The sequence below is a fragment of the Malus sylvestris genome, chromosome 1 (genome assembly GCF_916048215.2).
Source record: "Malus sylvestris chromosome 1, drMalSylv7.2, whole genome shotgun sequence".
In the NCBI taxonomy this organism is placed as follows: Eukaryota; Viridiplantae; Streptophyta; class Magnoliopsida; order Rosales; family Rosaceae; genus Malus; species Malus sylvestris.
This window is the reverse complement of record NC_062260.1, coordinates 28,685,150-28,702,303: the sequence shown is the minus strand read 5'-3', so window position 1 is coordinate 28,702,303 and position 17,154 is coordinate 28,685,150. Positions and strand designations below refer to the sequence as shown.

At 35.5% G+C, this 17,154-nt stretch overlaps 2 protein-coding genes across 5 annotated transcripts; both read right to left on the bottom strand.

Annotated features, from left to right (window-relative positions):
* Window positions 1–132: 132 nt before the first annotated feature.
* Window positions 133–4,385, bottom strand: LOC126624072 (uncharacterized). Of its 2 annotated transcripts, none has more exons than XM_050293092.1 (7): window positions 3,696–4,385; window positions 3,502–3,586; window positions 2,787–3,275; window positions 2,469–2,663; window positions 2,116–2,145; window positions 892–2,001; window positions 133–802 (listed from the first exon to the last, which is right to left on the bottom strand). In XM_050293092.1, the coding sequence occupies exons 3-7, from the start codon at window positions 3,228–3,230 to the stop codon at window positions 251–253; spliced, it is 2,331 nt and encodes a 776-aa protein (XP_050149049.1). In that variant the 5' UTR covers window positions 3,231–3,275; window positions 3,502–3,586; window positions 3,696–4,385; the 3' UTR covers window positions 133–250. The 2 variants fall into 2 exon arrangements, with proteins under 2 accessions (XP_050149049.1, XP_050149042.1); XM_050293085.1 differs by having other exon boundaries at window positions 3,502–3,580.
* A 1,466-nt stretch (window positions 4,386–5,851) lies between these two features.
* On the bottom strand, window positions 5,852–11,257 carry LOC126624256 (calcineurin B-like protein 4). 3 transcript variants are annotated; one of them, XM_050293296.1, is made up of 10 exons: window positions 11,016–11,257; window positions 10,356–10,605; window positions 7,864–7,969; window positions 7,486–7,568; window positions 7,283–7,342; window positions 6,994–7,102; window positions 6,792–6,844; window positions 6,621–6,701; window positions 6,419–6,531; window positions 5,852–6,310 (listed from the first exon to the last, which is right to left on the bottom strand). In XM_050293296.1, exons 3-10 carry the CDS (start codon window positions 7,937–7,939, stop codon window positions 6,247–6,249), a joined length of 639 nt encoding a protein of 212 aa, XP_050149253.1. In that variant the 5' UTR covers window positions 7,940–7,969; window positions 10,356–10,605; window positions 11,016–11,257; the 3' UTR covers window positions 5,852–6,246. The 3 variants fall into 3 exon arrangements, with proteins under 3 accessions (XP_050149253.1, XP_050149262.1, XP_050149245.1); XM_050293305.1 differs by lacking the exon at window positions 10,356–10,605 and having other exon boundaries at window positions 7,864–7,994; XM_050293288.1 differs by lacking the exon at window positions 10,356–10,605.
* Between the last annotated feature and the right edge of the window lie 5,897 nt (window positions 11,258–17,154).

Genomic DNA, 17,154 nt, shown 5'->3' with positions numbered 1-17,154 from the left:
TCTTGTTTTTATGAATTTATTTACCCCTGTAAGAACTGTTTTGAGATTTAAAGAACTTCAGAGAAAATTTTCAAATTGTGGTGTTTGATTATTTGACAGTAATAAGAGAATTTTAGTTTCCGTTTCTTGCACTCGAAGAAAAAGAAATTTATTGATCACTGATGGAATTAGGACAGAACAACCAAATTGGAAGAACGTTATAGGATACGAACAACAAAATTTTACAAGACATAAACAGGTGGTTCATTTTTCACAAACTTCTTTCTATGAACTCCCAGATTCTCTCTTCCATGTAAATCCGATCCCTATGCCGGCGTGGCATGTGACGTTCATCTGGAAAAATTAATAGCTCGTAAGACTTTCCAGCCGCAACAAGAGCATTGACGAGCCTTGCAGTATGCCTGAAATGCACATTTTCATCGATCATGCCATGGACGAGCAACAACTTTCCTTTCATCTTGTGCACATGGTGCATCACGGAGCTAGACTCGTATCCTTCTTCGTTCTCAGAAGGCAGTCCCATGTATTTCTCGGTATAGAATGTATCATACCCATCCCACGATGTAACAGGGGCGCCGGACACTGCACACCGGAAGACATCGGGAAACCTGGCAAGAGTCATAGCTGAAAGATATCCACCATAGCTCCAACCATACAATCCAATGTGACCTGCTCGTGCTAACCCTTTTTCTATAAGCCACTCAGCTCCAGTCAGTTGGTCGTCGGCATCAACCTGACCGCAATTGTACTTTAAAGAGCCTTCAAACTTCAGTCCACGTCGAGCAGTTCCTCTATTATCTAACTGTAAACATGAAAAATTGACGGTAAGAATAAAATTTGGAAAAAATAGAAATCCCGGAATGGTTAAATTTGTCACAGAAGGATACTCACCTTCCATACTAAGATGCCTTTGCTTCTTAGATACTGTGCTTTCATGTCAACTGTATTTATCCAAGAATCAGAGACGAGCTGTACACTCGGTCCACCATACACACTGATCAAGGTTTTGTAAGGAGGAGGTCCAAATCTTGTTTCGTCAGGCTTATATAGACCTGCATACAATGTTGTCCCATCATTAGCCCGCAAATGGACTAACTCTGGTGGCTCAAGTTGAAGCTTTTTGAATCCTGGAACCGTTAATGACGGCTCATACAGAGGCATAATCAAGCTTCCATCGTGCAAGGAGCACAGTATAACTTTAGGGGGAGAATCAAGGGAGTCGTGGATATCAACAAAGATCCTCATATGATGATCAAGCACCACCGCATGTTTCCCCTTGCTACGAGTCAACCTCACTGGAGCTTGCAAGGGTTGGTTTCCATCCATGAAAAGCTTAGCACAATAAAGGTGTGATTCCAAAGGCCCGTCTAAGGTTCCAGTAAAATAAACAAGTCCCACAGCTTCATTTACACCAGCAATCTGCTCAACCATCCAGTCTCCTTCGGTGATAGGCCCTAAACATGTTCCATTGGAATCATGCAGATAAAGATGTTTAAATCCTGTTTTCTCACTAGCCCAGATAAATCCCCCTGAAAATTTGGTTACTCCTCTGTCCAGAGGTGTGAGGCAGTCATGTAAGCTAACCCATGTTTCTTGTTCTTCCACCAATAAAACTTTTCGCTTCCCAGTTTTAATATCGAATTTAAGGATCTTTAGTCTGCTGTGTGACCTGTTCAAAACCTGAGCTATTAAAGCATTTCCGTGCATCCAATTTACTCTTGCCAGATATTCGTCCTCACTGTCTGGTTGATCTGCTCCCCCACACAGAAGATCCATCCAAGTAATAGGACCTCCAGCAGAAGAAACCACACCTAGGCGAACTTTGACATTTGAAGCTCCCGCAAAGGGATAGGCATGATCTTCTTGAGCTTCAGAACCAACAGAGCTTTCGCCTTGATGCATGATCCTGAAAAGCGGAATCTCAGAAGAATCAACTTCTGTGAATGCAATGAATTTGCTGTCTAGAGACCACCAGTACCCATTCTTGCGATCCATTTCTTCCTGTAATGAGTAAAATTCAGAGAATCTAAGAATAGTTTTAAATAAACCTTCTGAGAAATTTCTAAAGCATCAATTTAATCCAAATGAAAGGAGGTTATTACATGAACTTCTCACCTGAGCAATATATTCCGCAAGGCCATGAGTCTGCGACACAGAAAAACCAGATTCATATCAACGAAAAGATCAGAAATTCAACTATCTTAATCTATTAGCACTGAAAGTAAATCCAAAATACAAATCCACTAGAATTCCTTTAGAATTTATGTTGGCTTAAGTGACAGAAAGATTAAGAATTTATGTTGGCTTAAGCGACGGAGGCCAAGTCACAAGGATGTTATCTTAAGCTCCGATCACTAAAACATACTAATTGTGACAGAAATATTTTATAGTTGCAAACTGTAAAAATGCTAATAATATTGAAGTGACTCAGTTAGTCCAGACCTAGAGTTACTGTATAGAAAACTTACCAAAACATCTCCTTTGGCACCATATGTTAACTGAATACATTCATTGTATAACAAATTTAGAACGTGCAACTCGCAATCTCTTACATAACCGAGCATTGTACCATCTGGAGATAGATGGGGATCAATAATTGGTGAACCTGATGTGCACGGAAGCTTGAGCTCGGCTTGTGAATTAGAAAGATCCTGGAAATAAATCTGTCCATAAAACAAGGACCATATCATCAATGAGAACTCAATCTGTAAAAATATAAAATACAAATATGTACATGTATGCGTAAATAAGGATGTTTGATTGCACCAAGGGATTGAGGAACACACCCCAGCTGGCAATGGCACCATGATTGCATTCCTTTTCGAGCTTGTCTTCACCCATTCATACCGTGTCACTCCCAACCCACGCTCCCTCGACCTCTCTCTTCTCAACTTTTCTTCTGGTGATATATTGCTCTCGTCAAGTCCGCCATCAGGAGGACTGAAACACAACTCTTGCTTGCCAGTTTTGAGATCGAAAGCAAATACCTTTCGATTCAAAGTGTGATCGGGACTGAACAAATAAGTTATAATAGTATCATCAGGACTGAAACTGATTGAAGTCGGAGCAATATATCCCGGCAACGGGTGTTGCACAATCTCTTCGAGTGGGAAAAGAACACAGTCATCAAGACTTTGTGTCAAATTCGGGTCAGTCACAGGCATGTCGAAAGTAAATGATCTCGAACGCTTTAAATTCTTCTTCTTATGATCCTCATCAACTGATTGCATTACAAATATGAATTGGTATTGATTGAACGATCACAGGAGATCAATCTAACCAACAAAAAGTAGCAATCAATAAATATCCATATAATCAACAAAAATTACAAAATAAATCAAACAAAATCAAAATTCTTCATTAATCAAACCCACAAACAGCAATTAAAAATCAAAATCCAAAACCCATTAATAAAAATTTAATCTTTTGACTTCAACGCAACTTCCTCAGCAATTAAAGCAAAATTAAGATGAACACATGTAATTAATTAAAAATTATTACCTTCTAAGAAATCCCAATAATAAGCTCCTTGTGGGCACTGCAGGAGACTATCCACTGGATCCGATCAAATGCTACCAAACTGCACCTCCACCCAACAAAAACAAACAAAAAAGAACAAAAACTATCAATCAATGAAAAATGAAATCGAATAAATAACAAAAAGCGAAGAACTTTAAATATTGGTGGAGCAGAACCTGTGAAAACGATCGGCCATGAAAGCTCCGAAGCAATACAAAGTTGTGGGGTTTTTGGATTCCTGGGAAAAATGAGAGAATCGTATTGGAATTCCGAGAAAGTTCGATTCTTTGGAATCACTGAATCGATTTGTCCTTTAGAGAGAGAGAGAGAGAGAGAGAGAGAGAAGTGAAGATGTGAGCAGTACGTGCGTTGAAAATGTTAACCAGGAAACGATGGTTGAAGAAGGCTGTGTGACGTTTCTATCTTGTTTTGCTTAATCATGCTTAATCGTTTTAGACAACTAATTAACAACAAATATATCTGGTTTAGCTTTTTTGGGTATGATGCACGCGCCATGCTAATGAAGAACAAATCCGTCGTAATATTACTGTCACGTGTACTATCAGTTTAAATATTTTTATAACATGCTTGGAGTATCAAAATTATATGGCGGAGTGACAGTGAAGATTTTGTGGCTTGGCATTCATCAACCAATCTCGCAATATGTCTTAGGTTTATGCTTATTCAATCGTAATGTAATGTAAGCAACTTGTAGCTTAAATTTGAGTAGTGCGTATTAAATTATTAATCTTTTAGCTGAAGTCGTGTGTTTTATTTTCTATCTCACACAAGTTTATTTGAAATTTTGAATAAACATAGTATTTATTGTGGAGAGCAATTTTTATGCGCAAGTACGTATAAAAATTTTGAGCCAATAACGTAATATTATGAAAATAAATTTGCACATGATATATAAACAATATCAAACGTCACAGTGAAGATATACTCGATTCATGAAGGCCGTTGCCAGCACATTCCTTGGTGAAAATTTCACTTTCTTTCATTAGAGTAAAAAAAATCACTATAAGGAATATTGTAGACAAAATTTCACTTGTCAGAATATGTAGTCTTCGGCATCCACCCGCCGAATTATGTACATTTATTCGGTGGCCATTTGAGATACCGAATACCTCGCAACTGACCAACGCCACGTGTTAACATGCAACAGGCAATTTTGTCGGTTGATCAAGGGGCAGGCGCCAAATGATACATTGAGTAACGCGGTGGAGCCCGCGATACATGATTCCTCCCCGTCTTTTCACATTAATTACTCATAGTTAATTTAATTCTCATCATTTTACTTTGACCAAATGGAGAAGAGATTCTTTTCGGATCTCTTCCACCAAGGTCATCAGATTAAGTGATCTGAATCTTTGAAATTTCATTTAATGGTAAAAAATTATTGTAGTTTTTAAAGGATCAAAACAGGTGGGTCATTAGATGAAATTTCAAAGGTCCGGATCACTTGATGCAGTGGCCTTGGTGAAAGAGATCCGGAGATGATCTCTTCTCGACCAAAAGTAAAGGGAAGTGTTATTAGCACTTCAAAAATCTCATTCTACACTCTTCACAAGTACATTTTTCTTTCTAATTATAGAAAGTTTAAAGTGCAAAATGAGATTTTTGAAATACCAATAATAATTTCCAAAGTAAATCTCATCATTTTACGCCCGAAAAGAATTTACCATCGGTTTTTAGACTAATTGATTAATTAAGATTAGTGTTGGACTAACCCAACTCGAATAATTGGTTAATCAAGATGAAATTATTTCAAAATAGAAATATTTTTGGAACCAATTTTAAGTAAAAATACAAGTAAATCTTAAAAAAAATTCTTGAAGTGCTTCCTGCAAGAAACACTCGAAGTGCTTCTTAGCCTGGAATTGTTTTCAATTACAAGTACTTTCAAACGAGTCTGAATTTACCAAATGTTTATAGACTAATTGGTTAATTAAGATTAGTGTTGGACTAACCCATGTCGAATAATTGGTTCATCAAGATCAACATTGTTCATCTGTCCTCTAATTCCTAACGTTTCTTTGTATGAATCATGAACGACATTAGTATTGTTTAATTTTCAAAGGTAGTTTCATCTGAAAAATTTTGGATGCTTGTACAAGATGATCCTTCAAGGATAAATTTTTTAATCTGTCAGAGACTCAAATTGACAAGAAAAAGAATTCAAACTTGTATAAAATCTGAACGCACTGTTCTGACTAATTTACTTAACCTGCATCCGCTTAATTCAAAGTTCACACAAATTTTTGTGTGCACGACGTTAAAGAATAATCGCTCTTGTGCGCATCTGGCTCTCGGCATTGAGAACAAGCAATTTCGCATCGAAGGATCGGCTTGCATACATAACTCTACGAAAAATCTTATCACATAACATCCGATGTTGAAGCAGCATCCCAAAGGGAGAAAAAAAAGTGGAAAGACAACGTGATTTGCACATATATGGACAGACTACATATACACGTACCTTTGCCAGCCCTCCAGCCCTAGATTTGAAGAACCAGTTGAGACGTTGAGGACAGCATGAATGCAACTCCAGGAACGACTTCTTCGTCAGCAGTTCTTCGCGGCTTCATCTTAATCTCGAGATTTCTATCGGCCCCTGAAGTGTCACCGTAGAAATTTATTCTTCGTGAAGTGCGAGTAGCTTCATTCGAACGCCTTTCGAAGTAATTACCATCTTGGCACATGAGCATCTTTCATGTCATACTCTCATATTTCTGAATCTTCAACTTCAGAAGTCATCACAAAGCTCGGAAACGCTACTGATATATCCCTGCAACATGGGAAGAAATAGAACGGAAATAAGAAATACGAAGAGGGCAGTTTCAGTAAAGTAAAATTTTCTAAGAGGAACAAACTTCAAGTTAATTACATTGCTTACTTTAAATACGGGAGAGTCATATTCTTGATCATAGACGGATGCTTCAACACAAATTCCTTCCACTCTTCTTCATCAATCCGCCCATCACCTTTCTTATCTGCGTCGTTGTATGTCTGCGGAAAAGGGCAAAGAACGTAAGAACATTCAGCTAACTGAGCAAGGAAGTGTAGGAATTGCGATAAATATATATATGAATTCGCACCCTATCCACAATCACTTCGATGACATCATCCGAGAGTACCAGATCAGATTCGTGCAGAAGTGCCAGTACCATCTCCTTCAACTGTCATGGAATATTATTACCTTAAGTTACGAGGAGCGATTTCAATCTAGAGAGATCAGATTGTAAGAACGAAGTTTGTAAGAAACTGACCTCCTCTCGCTCAATGTACCCTGTCTGTCTCAGATCATACAGTCTAAAAGCAACTGCAAAAGAATTCCCACGTCAGTTAGCAGATTACAACACATTTTAGTAAGATGTCTCCAATTTTGTTTCTTTTTCCATATAAATTGAAGGTATTCTCACAGAAGATTTTAGTTTGATATACAGAGGATAAGGGTAATGTTCTTCTTACATGAAATTTTGTCTTCGACAGGTGCATTGGGGTGAAAGACACCTAACGATCGAACAAATTCTCCAAACTCGATAACCCCATTGCGCTTGATATCAAATAAGTCAAAAATCTACATGAACACCCAAAGATTAAAAAACCGCGTCTAGCGTTTACTTAATAATAAACACACAAGATTTTTCACACGTAAAATGAACATCAGTCACCCTCCCCGTATTGCTTCATCATCACACTCCCTTCAGAAAATAACGACATAAAATAATCTGAGAGAAGAGAAGTCAGCATAACACACCCTGTCTGCAAAAAGATTCCTCCGATTTCTGTTCCTGAAGAGCGCCAGCTGAAATTCTTCCTGCACAAAAAGATAGATGACAGAATATTATCGTTCAGTTGAACATAAGAACCCAAATTTTAGAGTAGTTACTTGTAGAATTTGATTTGCACGAGATGATATACGTGAAGGTAAATCTTACTTGAAAGTTTTAGCAAACCTACCTTGTGGATCAGTCCATCATCAAATATCGAACTGCTCAATTTCTTAAAAAGCTCATACAAGGCTTCTACTTCGTTCACAGTAACTGCAACAAAGAAAAATTCAAGTCAAAACTCCAATTCTCCATTTGGGTAACTTAATATCTAACTTCTCACGATTCAGGAGACAAAATACGTGATCAATATCTTTAGCAGCATCCAAGTTGATCTCAAACTATCAGTTAAGTATGAACTAGTGATGGATGATTAAGATTAGTTATCACTTCAAAAGCAGTTTCAACGGAAAAAATGAGTACGATTGTTTATGAGTGGAAGTACGAAGATGTAAACGAGAAAAGTTGCAGCAGAGTAGTGAGTAGAAGGGTGATAAAGCATGCTTACAAGGTGTCGCAGCAGCAAGAACCGCAGGGTCCTCATAGCCAGGCGTTTTAGCTTCCTTTGAACAATAGCAGCCCATTAACAAACCAACATAATTCACTCGGAGTTCCTGAACAATCAGCAAGACAGAATGGCTATAAAACAGTTTAGCAGTTAGCAGCAAATCAAGATAGGATGGCATTCAGTCAATAATATTTTATCACACTCAAAAAATGCACAAATCGTTTTAAAACACACAAATGCGTATTTGAAACGATCAACAACAACAACTGAAACAACAACAAACAAGCGTTATCCCACTAAGTGGGGTCGGCTGTTTTTGAAACGATCAACATAAGAAAATAAAATAATGGCTAAATAGCCAAAATTGTCCATAAGATTTGCATAACACATCACTTTGGTCTCTAAGATTGAAAATCAATATAAATGGTCCCTCAGATTGTCCACCATCCATCATTTTGGTCCTTCATTTAAAAACTCTTTGGGCAATTTTCAAAGCTTCGTAACTCAAGCGTTTCTTAACCAAATTCGACCCTTAATATATCAAGATGAAGATAAGAAAGTGTAGAACACGATTATACCTATTTAGAAGCCCAATTGTTACCGGAGATGGCTGGATAATAGCCTCAAAGGTGACTGGTCCGTGGGAAAACTGGAAAACTCACCGAAAACTGGATAAACTTTAAACGTTCATAACTTCTTCAATAATCAACGAAATCGAGTGATTCAAAAACGGAAATCATACTTCTCGAAGAGAAAAAGAGAATGGTATCTTTCTTGATGGCTAACTCGCCATGGTTTGGCTGGAAAAAGACTTGAAAGTGGCTAACTAAAAAATGGTTAGCCACTTTCGAGCCGTTTTCCGACCAAACCACGGTGAATTAGCAGTCAAAAAATGTACCATTCTCTTCATCTCATTGAGGAGTATGATTTTTATTTTTGAATCACTCGATTTTGTTGAGTATTGAAGAAATTATGAACGTTTAAAATTTACCCAGTTTCCGGCTAGTTTTCCAGTTTTTCCGCGGTCCAGTCACATTTGAGGCTATTTTCCGGCCATCTCCGGTAACCATTGGGCTTCTAAATGATATAATCTTGTTCTACACTTTCCGATCTTCATTTTGATATATTATGGGTTGAATTTGGTTAAGAAACGATTGAGTTACGAAGTTTTAAAAATTACCCAAAGAGTTTTTAACGGAATGACCAAAATGATGGATTGTGGACAATTTCAGGGACCATTTCTATTGATTTTTGATCTCATGGACCAAAGTGACGTGTTATGAAAATTTCAGGGACCATTTTGGCTATTTAGACATTATTTTATTTTCTTATGTTGATCGTTTCAAAAACAGCCGACCTCACTTAGTGGGATAATGCTTGTTTGTTGTTGTTTTAGTTGTTGTTGTTGATCGTTTCAAATACGCATTTGTGTGTTTTCAAACAATTTGTGCATTTTTTGAGTGTGATAAAATATTATTTACTAAATTTTGGGAAAATTAGAATCCCCTACAGTTTTTCTATATCATTTAGATTAAATATCTGTGCCTTTTTAAAATTTGATTAAAATGCTTTGACCAATAGTCACCTCTATTTTTTTAAAATTAAAATAATTTTTGAATTTATCCTTCTATCTATAGGATGCACTTTTCCTTATTTAGTGGAGATTTTAGTAATTAAACTATATTTTCTCTTTTTCAAAATATGTTTTTTTTTATGCAAACATTTAATATTATTTCTTTTTCCAAATGGTTTTTTCTTTTTCAAATTGTTGGTGATCAGCATAAAAGCTCCATATAATTTTTTCAATTTTTTTGTGAAATTATATATATATATATATATATATATATATACACATATATATTTTGCTGTTTTTTTAAGTACAGAGTTGACGAATTATTATTAGGTACAATATATTACGTATATATTATCTGCGGGTACGTTTGAATTTACAAAAATCAATAATTTGTACGTTTATTTGCAATTTTGGTACGTTTTATTTGATACATATAGTTAATATTTGTACATTATTTTTATTTTGGTACGTTTTATTTTGTACACATTGTGTATTGGTACGTTTATACTATTCTCAAACCTATTTTCTCTTAACGTACTAAAAGAAAAACTCATTTTAGTACGTTTGATTTTGGGAGATTTAAAAATATTTTAAACTATTTTGGAAAGAAAATATCTTCAATCATAGATAATTAGTGCTAAATTGTAGCATTATTATGAAAATAAATTGAATCTAACCAACTTTTTTTTTTTTTTACAATTATCTCTAACGGATGAGAGTGTAATAAAAAAGCTAGATTATAGGAAATTTGTTACAATATAATGTGCATATAGCACCAAAATTATGACAAAAAAGAATTTAATCAAATCACTAAAAGATATGGATGTTTGATCTAAAAAATTCAAAATTGAGGCACCTATGTCAAAAGATGCCAAGAATTTTCCATTTAGCATAAAGGCTCAATGGCAATGAAGCTTACCTAAGCAAATCTGGCCTCCTCCAGGACCTTAGTAATTACGAAAATTTAGCAGTAATACCTTGAAATCTGAGTGCTAGTTACTGTTACACTATAACTGATCTCAGAAGTAGAAACTAAAAACTTATGAAGATCAAGGGCAAGACACACTAAATCTCACTTTTCTTGCTGAGAAAATGTATGAGCGTTGTATTTATCTCATGACACAAACATCGCTTTCGTTGCAAGGGACCGCAGATATTATGCAAGCATTCTGTGAACCAAACATAAAAAGGTTCATATGCAGACGTGGACATAGTCACTCTGGCCATAGCAGATGTAATCTCGTTATGCAACTGAATTCGAATCTCCCTCTTCGCAGTTTAGATTAGTTTAACTTTAAAAGTACAAAAAAGATTCACAAAATCTTATCCCTGGGAATATCCATCAGTAGTGACTAAATTCAAACATGGTGTTAAAATTTTCCCGGATTTTCTCGGCAATCAAACAAAAACCAATGAAAACCAAAACAATTACAAGTCAACAACTAAAAACGAGCCGAACCCAGTTCCATTTACTCAACAAATGGCCCAAAAGTCGAAAAAAGCATCAATCTTGATTCAAGAACATGAAGAAAAAAAGGGCAAAATATATCAAATTTTGGAGAGAAAAACGAGAGCTGACCTGTGAGGAGAGAGTGCAGTTCCAAACAGTAAGAACGTGAGGTGTTGTTATTAATGCTTTTGAAGCTTAACTCTTTCTGCTCGTCTGCAAGTACAAATCTTTGTCTGGAAACTGGAAAGAGTTCTAGTTTTCTCAGCTTTCTGTCGGTATGGGGCTGAGCAAGTGACCCGTCTCTCTCTCTCTCTCTCTCTCTCTCTCTCTCTCAACCTATAGCTTTCCTTGTTTAGTTTTTTACTTTTCAAAATTGCCGACTGCGAGTTTATAAGCGATTTGAGAGAGACATAATTCCAAATTTCCTTCCATCTTAGCAAGGACCCGCCGGTCCCGCCCACCTCACTGCACACGTCCAAACCTTATTTCTTTCAAATAACTTTTGACCTTATTATTTTTATCCTTACTTTATGTTTTCAAAGGAATTTAATAATATTTTGTGATTTGTGTTGTTCTTTCTTCCCCATAAACGACGTCGGTTTGTTTATTTATCATTTCCTATATTTTTTTCTATTTAGTTAAAAGTGGGAATTGAAAAATATAAAGTTATAATCGGCTCTCATTAGCTTTATGCTTTCATGATTTGACTCATACTAAATTAAGATTAATTAGAGTCACTTGGATCTCATTCTCGTGCATGTACATGACTAATCTCCTTTCTCATATAGAGTAGGATTCTCTCATCTCCTATTTCCATCTCTTTTTCTCCCCGTCTCTTACATATTATTTTTTATCTTTTTTTTAGCTACTAAAAAATTAACACATAACATTAACGTAATTTAACTGTAACGATTCAAATAAGAAAAAAGAGAAATTAGGAGGGAATATAATCATACTCCTTCTCATCATACTCGATACTGCATGCATCTGTAGCAATGACTCATCACTTTTATAAAAGTATTTAGATTGTTATATTCACCTTGGTTTTTGGCAAAAAAGCTTCTCCTTTTTTCCTGCCTGCAGCAGTAATCACTTTTTATAAAGTGAGTTTTAACGAAAAGTCCCGTTGTACTACTCACTTTAATGAAAAATAATATTTTTACACTAAAAAGTCAAACTTGATACTATTCACTTTACCCTTTATTTAGTTCTTATCGTTAAAATTCAAAAAATTTAAGCTTTTTTTATTAGTTTTTTTTTTTATAAAAGTAGTTAGATGGTTTGATTCAATTGCGAATCCAACATGAGATTATTGATTGTCCATATCTCTTTTCTCATACAATCTCAGGACTGCATGCAGCAGTAGTAATGATTCAGCACTTTAATAAAAGTAGTTAGATTGTTTGATTCACTTTGATTTTTACAAAAAAGCTTTCCCTTTTTACTGCATGCGGTAGTAATCAACGCTTTTATAGAAGCAGTTAGATGGTTTAATTCAGGGGCGGAGCGCAGGGCTAGCTTTAAGGGTGGGTAAGTGATGCCACTGCACAAGATCCTTAGTTCAAAATGATCGTCAATTATAATTTTATTTTACCTGTATATAAAGTATATATATTTAAGGGCAATAACAAAATTAAGCTTTTAGTGTAAGTGTTCTCTCATAGTCTCGCTTCTTATCTATAGCTCACATACCTAGCCACCACACAATGCATCATTTTTATTTATTTTCTTTTGCGTATACCAATTTATACACAAACAAAAAATTAAAAAAAAATTAAAAATATGCAATCACAATTTTAGATTTTATAAGGGCCTCTGTGAGTCTTACACATAGTGTGACAGCCCGTCCCAAATTTTACATTTTTATTAATTTTAGAAGCGTAAATTTACGAAAATGCTCTAGAGGCAAGGACTTTGACTTTCGTTGATCATCGGTTAGAGTGGTGTATGACTTATTCTTTTAGCATATCCTCGTAGTACTCGTCACTACGGACGCGTGGGTGCAGACGGTTCGTGATTTCGAGCTATACCGCAGAAGATATTGATGTTTAAAGTTTGGGACATTTTAGTAATTTGATTATTTGTGGTAGGATTTCAGTTTTGGAAAGGGGAATTAAAGGTTGCCCAGTTAGAGAAGGTGGGGGGGAGAGATGAAATGTCCAATCAGAATTAAAAGAAAGAAGAAGAGGGAATTGGCTGCCCAACCGAGGAAGGAGGAGATGGACTAATCGGAGAAGTGAAGGACCAATCAGAATTCGAGGAAATGAGGGAAAGGAGAGGAAAAGAGGAAGGGATCGGCCGGATCCCCTTGACCCGCAACCCGTTTTCGACCTGGTCGGCAAACACCTCACTTTTCGACGATTTTCACCCATTTTTCCGGCGAATTGCTGCAAGAAACTACTTGGGAACTCCTCCACAACCTTCCTTCTATCCATTCCATCTCAAATTTGGAGATATTTGGCCTTGAAAATGGAGGAACACGAAAGGAGGGGTGCGATGACTTTGGCTTCGAATCACCTAATTTCGAAGCAATTTCTTTCAATTGCCACCACCCCTGGCATTTTCTTGAGGCCTAGAACAAAGCCCAAGCAATGGTTGGGACGACGGAGTCATTTTGGAGTCGGATCGATCACACTCAAAACAAGGGTTTCCGCACGGTTTTGGAGGATTTGAGGCTTTTCTCGGTCGAATTGACTTTGGTCATAGGCGTCGATCGTTTGTGACGCCTCGATATTCGTGCTAGGAAATTGTAGCGCGGACTCCAGATGAGTGGATCTTTCCTTACTCATCTTATGTTTCATGATTGATAATTCTATAAATGCTTTTAAATAAAACTGAGAAACTTATGCCATGACATATATATATATTTATTTATTTATTTATATGTTATAAAATACTATGAGATGGTTGAGTTAGATTTCATCGTGATCTATCCATATGCGTATTACTATGAATGATTATTGTGAACTACGAATGACTTGATCCCTGTTTATGGTATGTAGGCAGTCTAACGAGACGTTAGATGCAGCCATATAAGAAATGAGATTAAATAATCGAGACCATAACCTTGTTTAAGGAATTGAGCAATGTGTGTGGGCTTTTGGTTTTCAGTATATATTTATATACTTGATATTATCTCAGAAATATGTTTAAATGAGATTATGCCTTGAATGCCATGCATATAAGTTTATAATTCGTATATGAATTGGTATATGATGCATTATATATAATTATGTTGCTGTGTGCACTCTGAAGTGCAAAGGTGAACATAGGACATTCAGGTAAGTTCAGGTAAGTATAAGTAAATTCAAGTAAATATACAGTATTAGTTGAATTGACGAGATATGTGATGAGATATGAATATGTTGTATAGGTCACTATATATGACTCCGACTTATATGCTAGCCATGACTGATGAGATATGAATATGTCGTATAGGTTACTAGAGGTGACTCCGACTTATATGCTAGCCATGACTGATGGGATATGAATATGTCGTATAGGTCACTAGAGGTGACTCCGACTTACATGCTAGCCATGATTGATGAGATATGTGATGAGTTATGGATATGTCGTATAGGTCACTAGAAGTGACTCCGACTTACATGCTAGCCATGATTGATGAGATATGTAATGAGATATGAATATGTCGTATAGGTCACTAGAGGTGACTCTGACTTACATGCTAGCCATGATTGATGAGATATGTGATGAGTTATGGATATGTCGTATAGGTCACTAGAAGTGACTCCGACTTACATGCTAGCCATGATTGATGAGATATGTAATGAGATATGAATATGTCGTATAGGTCACTAGAGGTGACTTCGACTTATATGCTAGCCATGATTGATGAGATATGTGATGAGATATGAATATGTCGTATAGGTCACTAGAGGTGACTCCGACTTGCGTACTATTATGAGTTATTAATCGCATGATTATTTGATATTATTGATGAGATGCTGTGTTGTGGTACATTATGATTTCTCTGGAAATTATACAGGTGTTATAACGAGGGATTACATGTGTTATATGTTTTCTATTAGTATTTTACTTACATGGCCACTCACCCTTGTCTTGTCTTCACCCTTCAGGTATTATTAGTTGAGTTTTATTATCACCAAAGACTCGCGGCGATTCTTAGTATCGGAGACTATTTTGAGGATACGATTCTTATATCATTTTTCTGTACTTGCTTATACTCTAACATCACGTGTGAAGTGGGTTCATTCCCGCTCACCAGTGCACTCTGGTATTTAGGCACTCTTAGGTTTACATTTATTCACAATTTTCCACACCATCACACTTTATGACTTCGTCACATTCCAGGTGTCGGCCATCACAGCTTGATTTGAAGTCCTAGTGGACATTTCGTGTCGGGGTGTGTCACATAGCCACATAGCCTCCAAAATTTCAAGCCGGCCGTGGTGGAGCCAACATAAGACTATTGTTTGCCTATGATCCTAACATTATCAAAATTCCTAGGTATATTTAGTTGTGTATTTGTATTTGACTCCTATAAAAAAATTATGGCAAACTAAATCATAAGTTCCTCCTTCTTATTTTGTTTTCTTTTATTATCCATGTCTACTTTTCCTTTCTTCTTGTATGCGATTCTATTGTGCGAACTAAGTGCTCGATAATATGCCTTAGTTGACAAGTCTTGGTAGTCTTCGATAGTTTTCTACAATTGCTCTCGAGTCTCGACAAGCCTCTAATGATCATAGTAGTTGTCAACATATAATTTTTTTGTCGAAATTGTGATCCTATTATTTAAAAATTCCGACTCCATCACTAGTTTGGTTCACTTTGATTTTTCATTAAAAAACTTCTCCTTTATACTGCATGCAGCGGTAACAATGACTCGGCACTTTTAATGGTTTGGTTCACTTCTTTAATAAAAAAATCTCATATGCTGAAAGATAAATACCATGAGGAATCTCTCAAAATTGGAACTCTAAACTCTCAGTTACCTCATGTTTTTTGCTTAATATTTTATAATATTGAACGAAAATTAACGTTAAACTATGAGATGAAGGAGAATTAATGAAAGTCTCACTTTTAAAGAAGTTCTCTTAACATATTTCATGCTAAATAAACTCTATAAAAAGTACTCATGCATATTAGGTGACTAACATTGTGTTTGAATGAAAAAATTTAAGATTACTATAGGAATTAGAATGACGGAATTTTATTTTATAGAATTTGTGAATTTTCTTGTTTGGTTAATTTAAAAGAATAATGAATTTGATATGAAATTTGTTATTTTTAAACTCTCAATAATAGAAATTGGGAAATGACACATGTTTACATAGAATTTAAACTTATGAATTGAAGGTCCCAAATTCCAAATTTCTTTTCCACGTGGAAATTCTAAATTTATATGTTTATTAATCCAAATAAGGAAATTGGTGCATTTCAATTTATAAATTCTGATTTTTATCCAAATTCCAAATTTATTTTCCTCATCCAAACATAGTGTAAGTGATCTTTAAAAAAACTCATAGGCTCAAATCCCTATGGACATTAGTCATGCATATAGACGACTAACTGGTTTTTTTGTTAAATATTTCAAGAATATATATATATGTGTAATCTATATTATATGAATATAATATATATGATTTGGTGGTTCAGCGTGCAACAAGTTACCGTCGGCAACCTTTACAAAAGGTTGCGTTTCATTCAACCTTTTGTATATTTTGTTGAATGGTTACAACTTTTAATTAAAAGACATGATGCTTACTTAAATTGTATGAGTATAATTAAAAGATATAATTAGTCAAATTAAAAATTATAAATAGAAGACATGTCTTTTGGATCAACACTATTAAAAAGAGTTGTATATCTTCAACTAAAATGAAATGACTCGATGAACGGGTGCTTTAATGCCTATAAACATTTATTATGGCATAATGTTTCACACACAATTTCAGAAATTTGTTTCTACATTTCTTGCTTTCTTCTTTCTTCATCACATTCATGCAATTTATTTCTAGTTATTTTTAAGGAAATATAATTCTATTATAAGAATATATCGTGTCAAATGAAGAAGTTTTTAAATAAAATATTTTAGTTCAAAGTTTTTCCTTTCTCCAATTCAAACTTGGCGATCGCCATCTTCGAGCTTTGATGGCCGAAAGTCCAACATTGAAAGAGGACTTTCAGTCGGCTAAGTGGACTTAATAATAGTGATGATTTTATTGGAGGCTCAAGCAGTGTCTAATGGACACGTGTTAGTGTGCTGCTGCTTTATTATGTATAA